Below are 12036 nucleotides of genomic sequence, written 5' to 3'. Positions count from 1 at the left end.
AGTCATATTTACAGGTTGTGTTATGTTTTGTTTATTGTATGTTGAAATTATTTATTGGTTACGTTAGGAAATAATTCTTTCTTTTTGGAAATATTGCTTTGACTGAACAAGAATACTGTTGAGAATTAATGCTTCAAGCAGATTCGATTGAGGGCGTGTGTTATAGTGAAGAGGTTTTATGAGCAATCGACTCGAGCTTGACAAAGCTATATTAAATGTAGTATCTCAAATTTGAATGTCTTCGTCAACGGAATTCAAATTTGAGAACTTCACTCTACTTCCCACTGTCTAAGCCTAAAGTCGTATGTCATAACAATGTTTGCCTAAATTCAATAAATATGTTATTGTAAGAAGTGCCTGCCAGTAATTTGGTAAAGTTCCAAGGACCACCTATAATTTCTTATATGTCAGTAGAAAAAGGCGCGAAATTCACATTTTCTATGGGATGATTGATAACCTTTCGCGCCTACATTTTTTTAATTTGCCGCGCTTTTCTACCGACGGAAATGGCTTGACAGACTATATTGATGTACCAACAACAAAACATTTAACTAACTACCGGTGAACCTTACTTCCTTGCAATAAAAATGGCAAATGGTGAATAACATCGTAAACTTGCCCCCAGGACTCACACACGAATGTGGCGTTTTCGGCGCCATCGGCACCGGCGAGTGGCCGACGCAGGTCGACGTGGGGCAGGTCATCTGTTTGGGTCTCGTAGCCCTCCAGCACAGGTTAGTTTGTCCCCAGGACTCATACACGAATGTCGCGTTTTCGGCGCCATCGGCACCGGCGAGTGGCCGACGCAGGTCGACGTGGGGCAGGTCATCTGTTTGGGTCTCATAGCCCTCCAGCGCAGGTGAGTTTGTCCCCAGGACTCACACACGAATGTGGCGTTTTCGGCGCCATCGGCACCGGCGAGTGGCTGACGCAGGTCGACGTGGGGCAGGTCATCTGTTTGGGACTCGTAGCCCTCCAGCACAGGTGAGTTTGTCCCCAGGACTCACACACGAATGTGGCGTTTTCGGCGCCATCGGCACCGGCGAGTGGCCGACGCAGGTCGACGTGGGGCAGGTCATTTGTTTGGGACTCGTAGCCCTCCAGCACAGGTTAGTTTGTCTCCAGGACTCACATACGAATGTTACGTTGTTTTATCACAGAGTTCCTATGGCCATCTCCTGTCTCCATCATCAGATCATCTCGATGGTACCATAATATTACATTGTCACCCGACTTACATATGTATGCAAATTTTCAGCTTCATCGGAAACCGGGAAGTGGGTCAAATTTAACTTGCAAGATTTGATTACAAACACAACAGTCAGGTGAAAGTAAATAAAAGCTTGTAATACAATAAAGCTTGTAAAAAGGAATCGATCTCACCGATTTGAAAGTTTAGAATATAACCAGCAATAAATATATTAGTGTAATTCCGACGAGGTATACAATGACGCGCCGCGTACAATAGGTATGGCGTTCAACGGGTTAAAGCGCGTACCAAAACATTTTTTTGTTGTTAACTGATGTTGTATTATACTCGTATGTTTACAGGGGCCAAGAATCAGCCGGCATCGTGACGTCAGAGGGCAAGAGTGCCCGCACATTCAACTCTCACAAAGGCATGGGGCTCATCAACAACATATTCAACGACGAGGCCATGAAGAAGCTCAAGGGGAACCTCGGCATTGGTCACACTAGGTCAGTTCACTGTTTATGTAGTTTATTTTTAATTTTTTTATGATACAGGAGGCCAATGAGCAGACGGATTACCTGATGGTAAGGTATTACCGCCGCCCATAGACACCTGCAACACCAAAGGGGTAAGTGCGTTGCCGGCTTTTAAGATGGGAGTACGCTCTTTTCTTGAAGGTTTGAAGGTCGTATCGGTCCGGAAATACCGCAAGCGACAGTTCATTTTTCATCACGCCGAGCTGGTAAAGGCTTTTATACTTCAAAAACTGAGTAGAAGTTGCGTTATCCACCAGAGTGAGCGAGTAAATATAATTGACTTGAGTGATGATGTTGAATGATAAATAAACGTTCATTAGAAGTTGATCTGTAATTGTAATGTTTTACAGTTAGTATTTTCCTCGTGTTGGTGCAGTGAAAAATTTTGTTTTGTGTTTTCCTTGTCAAAGAAATAACTATTATAGGCCGCGAGCCAGGAACAATTTCCATGACTAATCGCCTCCCGGCTGAAAACTCGTGTAGTGGTTAACGGCTAGGTATGATGAACCCTCGTGGACGTCAGGTGCCGCTCCGTTGGTGGGTTGAGGATGGCAGCCACCGAAACACGTAAAACGAAAAACGAAATTGTTATCGCCTCCCGTTTGATACTTTGTCAAATATTAGTTCAGATGCTGTTGTTTATTAAAAAAGTCGTCAGGCGGTTATATCGCGGTGGTAAGAACATCAGCTGGTCGCATGAACATGTAAAAAATAAGCGCTATACCTTTTATGATAGCAATAACAAATCATGAAATTTTTCAAGTAGCATGTCATTAGGCGTAAACGCCTGAAGTCATCAACGGATTACGCAATTTACACATTACGCATACTTTGCCGCACATAAAGTGGTAAGGCGCATATTTCTTACATGTTCATTTTACAGCTGACGGTCATTCCACCGCGATAGAACCGGCTGACGGTTTTATTAGTTTAATACAGCATCTAAACTATCATCTGACAAAGTATCAGCCGGGAGGCGATGACTGACTAAATATGCTCCTGGCCCGCGGTATATTATGCACGTCGCTATTACGCAATACTGACATTTTATTTAATATGAACTTTATCTTTATATGCATACCTAAGAGGACATAGCGTAAGTAAGAGAATAAGTGGTCTATATTTATTGTAAACAAATTAAATTACAAACTGTTAATAATTTATTTCTATGATAAACTCATGTATTTATGTGTTTCACCTTTTTGGTCATATCGATGTTGACATTAAAAATTAAAAATTTAGAGAAATTTGTTTCTATATTTATTAAGACCACTATGGTATGGTAAAGAACACTATGGTAAAGAAGGCATAGTATTCACGTATTAACATGTGATATTGCTTGCTATAGCCCTGAAATATCGAGAACTTACATAAAAGTAACTTCAATGGTTACGTTTACGATCGACGATCTCATGAAGAGTTTATTGTATTTCCCATCTTTTACAACAGTTAAATTGGTTAGCCAGACTGTATATCACCGTGTATGATTCAAATTGCTCTTATTTTCTATAGATACTCGACGTCCGCAGCGTCGGAGGAGGTGAACTGCCAACCGTTCGTAGTGCACACGGCGCACGGCGCGCTCGCCGTGGCACACAACGGCGAACTCGTCAACTGCTCCAGTCTTAGGAAGATGGTGAGTACAGCCAATTTGTCATCTATGGTACCCTAGTGGTACAGGGCGCCTCTATGAACTGTCTCGCCTCTAGACCCCGAGATTAAGTACTCTATGTCACAGCGTTTGAGGTGAACTGCCTACCGTTCGTAGTACACCCGCTCGCCGTGGCACACAACGGCGAACTCTTCAACTGCTCCAGTCTTAGAAAGATGGTTAGTACAGCCAATCTGCTATGGGTTAAAATGGGTAAGTACTGTCGCTTTGAGATGGACTGCCAACCGTTCGTAGTAGACACGCTCGCCCTGGCACACAACGGCGTACTTGTCAAGTGCTCCAGTCTTAGGAAGATGATGAGTGGATCTGTGGTACCATTATGGTACCCCACCAATAATATTCTTCTCGTCTACCCCCAGACAAACAAATTTCCTAGCCACTGCAACTCGGTATCTGGAGTCAATATCGGCAATCTCCGCACCCACGACTATAGATAACATTCGAAAAGTATTTGTCTCAAATACACCCATTTCTCCATTCTCAGGTACTTGGCCGAGGCGTAGGGCTCTCCACACACTCGGACTCGGAGCTGATCACACAAGCGCTGTGCCTCAACCCCCCCGAGGGCGAGACGGACGGCCCGGACTGGCCGGCCAGGATCAACCAGCTCATGAGGTACTTAGCATTTGTGATACCATACGAATGTATAAGTTCTTTGTCAGATTATTTTCTTTGGTGATTTTATACATGTTTACGTATCCTTTAGGCGGAATAGGTCACTTCCTTAAGAGGTCACGTTCTGAAGACGGATGTCACTTTCAATGTAGGTCCCTTAAGTCACTAACTACAAGACACTTATACCTAAGGTAAGTGTAAGTAACATTCTTAAGTGTAACTGTATTTCGGAAGATTTTAAATTTGTTGTTTATTAATGTAAATTGAATTTGTTTCTCAGGCTGGCGCCCCTCAGTTACTCTTTGGTGATAATGCTGAAAGACAAAATATACGCCGTGAGGGATCCGTACGGCAACCGGCCGCTCTGCCTCGGCAAGATTCTGCCCCTAGGCTCCTCATGTAAGTTGTTTTTTATTATTAATTGTATTTCTTTTCATATCTCGGAACCAGCTGGTCCCGGGCCCTTGGGAAGTGTGCGTGGGGCCTATGAGAATAAGACAAATTAATCTAGGGATACAAGAGGGGCTACCATCCAACCGCCCAGTATGATACATCCCGAGATGGTCTGCGCTAAGTTTTTTCCCTAGCCTATCTGAGTGTCCCATTGATGGGCAACGGATTTCCACGACTCCCGATTTGGTGTCTCCTTCGACCAGTTCAGGAAGCTGTCCAGGTCATCCCGCCATCTCCGTTTGGGCCTGCCCCGTCCACGTCACTCTACCGGCGTCCACTCGGTGGCTAAGCTGGCCCATCTCTCCAGATGCATGAGATAGACGTGACCGGCTCAGTCTCATTTGAGTATTATTATTAATTTTATAAAGTAGGAAGCAGAATGCAGAATTTTGGAGTTTTTCGGCCACATAGCAATGGAGCGCGCCATGCTCGGCATCAAACTTCAAGACCGAGTGAGGAATGTCGAGATACGACGTCGCACCAAGGTGCAAGACGTCGGACACGTCATTACCAAATTAAAATGGAGCTGGGCGGGACATGTTGCCAGGCAGAGTGATGGCAGGTGGGGCCAAAATGCTAACGGAATGGTGGCCGCTTTCAGACGAAAGGAGTGCCTGGCGTCTGTTGGCTCGTTGGGTGGACGACATTCGGAAGACTGCGGGTCACTTCTGGATGAGATTGGCTCGGGACCGGGATAAGTGGCGTACTAGAAGAGAGGCCTATGCTCAGCAGTGGGCGATAAAAGGCTGATATGATGATGATGATGATGATGATAGCAAGGAAAGAAGGCCACAATCTAGAACATCTCATCGTTACTGGCAAGGTTGATGGAAAACGTCCAAGAGGTCGTAGTCCAACAAGATGGGCAGATCAGATCCGTTCCACCCTAGACACTCAACTGTCGCACTACACGAGGCCAAGAACCGAAAGAGATGGCGAGATGCCGTCAGAAGAAAGTTGATTCCACTGGGACTTCACGACCCTCAGCAATGAGGATACCGACGCGAGGAGGAGGAAGCAAACGAGAAGACATTCGTCTGATGCTAAGCAATTACTGTAGTCCATGAACACCTGCAACAGCAGAGGGGTTGTAAGTTTTAAGTGCGCGGACTTTAAGACGGGAGTACCCTCTTTTCTTGAAGGTATGAAGATCGTTTCGGTACCAAAATACCGCGGTGATGAAATGGTGGACCCAAAATGATCGCCCATGTCCTCTGCGACTGTTTCTTATTACTGATAAGAAAATAAATAAATTATCACCAGAATCTAGTAAATTGTGCAATATTTTAAGTTGTCATCAAATAGTTTCATACTGTGTACGTGTCTGCATGATACTTTATCATTCTACCCTTTTGGGGTATTAATTTCCCCCAACTCCTAACTATTCATCTACGTAATTCGAAATAATTTTGTATCATGACAGCGCTCACTGGAGTTTTACTATCGCAAGCTCTGATGTGCCGTCGGATAGTTTCCTTCTTCTTCTTCCTCGCGTTGTCCCCGCGTATTGCCACGGCTCATGGAAGCCTGGGGTCCGCTTGACAACTAATCCAAAGATTTGGCGTAGGCACTAGTTTTTACGAAAGCGACTGCCATCTGACCTTCCAACCCAGAGGGTAAAACTAGGCCTTGTTGGGATTAGTCCGGTTTCCTCACGATGTTTTCTTTCACCGAAAAGCGACTGATAAATATGAAATGATATTACGTACATAAGTTCCGAAAAACTCATTGGTACGAGCCGGGGTTTGAACCCGCGACCTCCGGATTGCAAGTCGCACGCTCATACCGCTAGGGCGCTTCCCCCGTCGGATAGTTTCCAAAATTGCAAACATCTACATGGAAACATTTCGGAGACTTCATATATTTTTGTATGGGAATTAATATATTATATTTCCAAATGAAAGTTTCTTTTGTTTCTGTAAAAATTTCCTCAAATTTCCGAGAACTTTCCGAATTGAACATATGTAATCACAAGCATGTCATGACCACTTTGAATGTTTACAGATGCCTACAAAAAATCATCAGAACGCCATAACGAGGGTAAAGCATGCTCCATTTTCCATAACATTATGTTAGTGTTTTTGATAATAGTCATTATAGACGTGTAAGCTAACTGCAGGGCCATAGTGTGGTGGCGCCATGTTTTTAACCTTTTGAACGCTTTACACCATAAACAAAAACGTCACTGACATGCCAAGGTTCTTACTTTATAGTCCGCCATAACACTTACAGGTTTTACTTACAGGCACTGACGCCCAGCTTGTTCACATGTTGTACGAGTAGTATACCTGCTAATATAGTAACGTTCACACGGACATCCAGGATACAATTTTGCTGTTCCGTTTTGTCACTCCAAACTGGATGACATTGTCCGGTAATAAACAGGATCCAGTTTAGTGACATGTATTGTTTAATGGAAGTGTTCCCACTAGCTTACTGCATGCAAATTTCTCAGTGTGAACACACCCACGATTTTTGCGGGATCCAGTAAAAAACCGTTCCCGCAGAAATGGACCTCAGTGAGATGGGGCTCTTAGGTGTTCTGGGCGTTCAAAAGGTTAAAGGTCTTGGATGTTGATAGTGGCCTATCAGCTTCCTTTCTGTTTTTAGCTGCCAGTTGGTATTGCAGTTGCTGTAGTGGTGGCGCATGTGTTTTCATTTTTGGATGCAATAATAAAACAACACAACTGGCTATGGGAGAATAACACGAAATATGAAAGCTACAAGCGTTCTTAACCTTTTGACCGCCAAGGACGTCATATGACGCGCGCGGCTACAGCCCAGTATCAGCCTTCATGCGTACCGACAAGGTTCACGATTACGCGCCGCGTACGATAGGCGTGGCGTTCAAAAGGTTAATGTCTGCATGTATCTTGCGATCTCCTTGTATGGATGCCGCATAATACACGTTCTGATTTTTAACCGTTTTTTAACAAAATTCATACCGTTTATCAAAACCGACATTTGACAGGCTCTCGTTGCCCCTACCATATAGGTGTCACTAACATAGATTTATAAGTATGCACTAATATGGATTGTATTATTCGAATTAAAAATATTGAATTGAATTGAATATGCATGCTCGCATGACGCATATTCTTTCTCGCTCATTAGCCTGTGCCATAATTATTGCTCGGATTCACAGACTTACCATTCGCTACTTGTATGCAGAGCGCTCCCGAACAAAAACGAAAGGGGACGACGTCACGTGACCTAGGCCCCATTTTCCTCCCTGGAGATTATCATTATAGAATACGTTTTTACGCAATTTGATGCATATTAAACACAGCTATGCCCCTTTTTGATTTATACCTATTGATTTTCTTTTAATAATTATGTATAAGATTCGAGGCTTTTAAAATGGAATTCATAATTCTTATTTAATGCATGTTAATTATAAGATGTAATGTTTTGAAAAGATGTGTCCCGCCGAGTTTCTTGCCGGTCCATATTGGGATACCCTTCTCCAATTGAGGGGGGATTTAAATCTTCTCGGGTCAGAGGTGTAGGGTTAGAGCCGGTGTAGCTTTATTTTACGTTCATAAGCGCATTGTAATATCCCTACTTGAATAATAAACTATCTTTATCTTATAATAATAAAAAAACGAGAAAAATCTAACAAAGGGGCATAACCACATGGCTAATATACAATGAATTAAAATTATTGTGTAATAAATTTTACATAATCTACTATAGAGGCCGGGAAACGAAGGGTTGCGGGCCAAGTAGATATAGACGGACGCGGCCAGCAACCCCGTTTCTCGCCGAGATTTGTATAGTGCTTTTCTCGAACTTGCAATGAAATAAAAAAAAAATATATATATATGTAGTCTATTTGTTTTTATTCGTAGATTTATACAGCTAAAAACAAATTACGAATTTACTACTATTTGATGGTTGAATGCCAAGACGTTGTGTCACAATTTGACGTTTAAAAACAAAAGATTGCTTTACATGCCTAGGTGTGTAAGGCTAAATGAAATTCCTTTACATATCTTCACTTCACTCATCGCACCGGATACGTAGTATTTCCGGACCTAATTTGAAGTAAGTCATGTCAACATTTCATTGCAAGTTTGAGAAAAAATAATTTCCATAACGTAAATATCCAGGTAGGAAAATGTGGACTGCGTTTGTATGGATGTGCAGTCGCCATCAGATATATCGGAGCGGGCGAGGTGTTCAAAAATATCTGAACACGCACTCTAGCGCCTTATCAATAGAGGCGTGTTCAGATATTTGTGAGCACCTCAGCCGCTCCGATATATATGATGGCGACTGTACAATCATTCGCTTTATTTTCTCTCATCGGAAGATAAATGCTGGAAGTTGCCATCATGCCATTTCGCTACACTTTTTCCTTCCTGTTTTTTTTCTTTTTTGTATATTTTCTCTTCTGTTGTGTATACGAACAAAGTGCGTCTTATATTTGTATTTATTTTAATTTCAGTTTTGATGAACGGCAGCTCGAAGAACGGCATAGACGATAAAGCGGAAGGTTGGGTCGTGTCGTCGGAGTCGTGCGGATTCTTGTCTATTGGTAAGTTAAATTGGAACCTATGGTGTAGGTAATAGAGTCGATTTTGCTTTGTTTATAATATAACGAAACAGAACTAACGCACCTCTATTCCAATTGAAAATGAAGTGCAGCAGGCTCAAAGAACGGAGTTTTTGAAAAATTGTAGTGCTTTTTAGATCACAGAGCGGGTAGCAAGAATTTAATTAGCAATCTTGTGGCCTTTCTTTAGGGACTTCAACCATAGTACAAAGAGTGGGGAAGCAGGTTATCTTCATACAAACGCACCGCACGCGGCTTGTATGTGTGCGCCATAGTATCTATGCGTCGCCGCACGCACACTCAAACAAAAGCCCCGACTGGCGCACTGAGAAACGGGTCGAGATTTTATTTGAGTGTGCGTGCGGCAACGCATAGATACTATGGCGCACACATACAAGCCGCGCGCGGTGCGTTGTATGAAGATAACCTACTTCCCCACTCTTTGTATACTATGCTTCAACGATACGATTTCTGCCCGCGTAGCCAACGTGCCAATCGTTAACGCTCCGTAACGAACGAATCGCAACTGTCACTGTCCCACTAATGTTGAAGTGTAAAGATAACTACGATACGTTACGGAGAAATTAACAATTTGCACGTTGGCTACGCGATCTGGGTTTTTGACTTTAGTTTGATGGAAAAAAATTGCGGACATGCACTTGAAAAAATTAGAATATATATTTTTTTAATTAGTATAACATGATATCCGGGCCCCGAGCACTCGCTTCCATCTGGCTCACCTACTGAACCTTAAATTTCATCAAACTTAAATTACTATAGGTAGGACCGTGAGCTTCGCGAGGATATATGACTAGCTTGTGCCCGCGACTCCGTTTATGTAGAAAATGATTTTCATGATATAATGTATGTAAAATTTCATATAAAGCATTTGAGAGGTGAGGTATACATACTAGGTTCTCGCGACATCGTCATAAGCATAGAGTGTTCACTCTATTTATCTATGTATGATGATAGTCTGGACTGCACCCACTCCCCACTTCCTTGAACGACCTCTTAACCTTAAGTTACTCGTAATGGAATGATGATAATTTTCCTTCAAAAATATTTAATATACTTTAAGACGAGGGGACGAAGTCACGTGACGGACCAGGCTGAATCCTATAGGATTGTGCCATAACCAGACAGAAGTTTTTGTGGCAAAAACGAGGGAAAAATGAAACATCGACACATCTTTTATCGATAAGTCAGTCATAGATTAATAATTAGATGTAAATTCTACTTGCTTTTAATTACCGAGAAATTTAAAGAATGTAAATTAATTACCAGTGGCGGCGCGTCACAAATATTCGTGGAGAACCCGGAGCTAATTTTGCTTTCCTTTTCTCCATGAACCGATCGTAAAAGTACTCAACGGGCTGACATTGGACAAGCCGGTGGGAATCGAGTTCTTTGAACGATCCGCCACTGTTAATTACAAAACTTTACATAATTTCTTTATTACACTTATTTTGTACTTAAAAATAAAAAAATAAACCGTAGTATACAGAGCTAAAAGAATAGAAAACGACGTATTTTGCGGTAGCCATCTTTACTTCATAAAATATAGGTATATAGGTAACGTTAAGGTAACATCGATAACAGACATGAACTGTCGACAATGTTTCATTTTGTCAAACACTTTATTTTGGCTCAATAATTTCTGTTCATAACATTCTCGCTTAACGGTTCAACATTCCACAGGCGCCCGATACGTACGCGAAGTTCTCCCCGGCGAGATAGTGGAGATGTCTCGGCACGGAGTCCGCACTGTGGACGTGGTGGAGCGGCCCGCGGACAAGCAGCAGGCATTCTGTATATTCGAGTACGTGTACTTCGCGCGTGCCGACTCCATGTTCGAAGGTTAGTAGGTACACTAGGGTTGAGATACATGACCTGAGTAGTGATTTTACCTCACACACACATATAATATGTTCGTCTCATTCGTCTGCTCTCCTCATGCAATAAAATTTTTGTCGGCAGGTCAAATGGTGTACTCTGCGCGCATGCAGTGCGGCCGTATGCTGGCCCGCGAGTCGCCCGTCGACGCCGATATCGTGTCCTCCGTGCCCGAATCCGGCACCGCTGCGGCGCACGGCTATGCTAGACAGGTATGCAGAAAGCTAAATCAATACCCTTGGAGCTGGTTCCCACTATGTCGAATTCCGATTTGAATCGGGTGTCGAGCAGCTCTGTTCACACTAGTCGGCTGTCGGCCACAATCGCAGCTGGTGCCAATTTACGACAGTCAAATAAGGCCTCTGTACACGATGAACGTCGACGAAGCTTTTGTTGAGACAGCTGAAACTAGAAGATATTGGGTGTACTCAAACCTGAGGAAAGATTTACTTTGGGAATATATTAGAAGTTAATAACTGAAGTAAGAAGTGACGACGTTAAGTTTTCAAATTATTTTAGAATTTCAATAACTACATTCAACGATCTGTTGTCTCGAATATCAGGGAGCATAAACTCCACGGCAGGGCTCGACATCCGGCGAATGTGAACAGCGCCATATTTACTCATAAGCACACATCGGGGTTTTCAGTGCGGGAATGTTTTACACTAGTCAAAAATTGTTAAAAACTGTAAAAACCGATACTATTCTAACATTTATAAGCACTTCAGGAGCTTACTACCTATGTCTAATTCATAGTTTAATAATTATTTTACCATAAACAAAGTTATAAATACTCGAAATAATTCTCGCACCAAAAACCCCGATGTATGCTCATCAGCGAGCGAGATCCGTCACGATTTTATTCCAGACTGGGAGGGCTGACAAAACATTGTCGGATCCGGCACAAAATCGTTGTCGGACGAGCGAGAATAGCTTCATATAAAATGTTAATAAATCATATAAAGTGCCGGCAGAAGTGAAAACTTGAATTCACTTCTGCCGGCACTTTCGGAGTGCAACCCGTTGTTTTTTTTTTTATACGGATTCAGTTCTAACCTAACCTACTGTTTGCAAGATATTCGTTTGTGTGGGGCCACAGTTTTAACCTAACCT

General features: G+C 42.6%; 1 protein-coding gene across 5 annotated transcripts in view; it reads left to right on the top strand.

Moving 5' to 3' along the window:
- Window positions 1-12036, top strand: part of LOC133525413 (amidophosphoribosyltransferase-like) — a 41306-nt gene that overhangs the window by 22662 nt on the left and 6608 nt on the right. For 3 of the 5 annotated variants that reach the window (XM_061861669.1, XM_061861676.1, XM_061861685.1), the window contains exons 3-11: window positions 626-734; window positions 1552-1698; window positions 3241-3364; window positions 3885-4015; window positions 4296-4414; window positions 6473-6508; window positions 8919-9008; window positions 10728-10886; window positions 11007-11134. In XM_061861669.1, the coding sequence (XP_061717653.1) occupies window positions 626-734; window positions 1552-1698; window positions 3241-3364; window positions 3885-4015; window positions 4296-4414; window positions 6473-6508; window positions 8919-9008; window positions 10728-10886; window positions 11007-11134 (1043 nt within the window). Of the gene's footprint in view, window positions 1-625; window positions 735-823; window positions 1110-1551; window positions 1699-3240; window positions 3365-3884; window positions 4016-4295; window positions 4415-6472; window positions 6509-8918; window positions 9009-10727; window positions 10887-11006; window positions 11135-12036 lie in introns of those variants that run through there. The other 2 variants (XM_061861662.1, XM_061861693.1) reach the window with 2 other exon arrangements.

Source organism: Cydia pomonella, chromosome 1, assembly GCF_033807575.1.
Source record: "Cydia pomonella isolate Wapato2018A chromosome 1, ilCydPomo1, whole genome shotgun sequence".
Lineage (NCBI taxonomy): Eukaryota > Metazoa > Arthropoda > Insecta > Lepidoptera > Tortricidae > Cydia > Cydia pomonella.
Note: the sequence above shows the minus strand (reverse complement) of the source record. Positions and strands in the feature narration are given on the sequence as shown.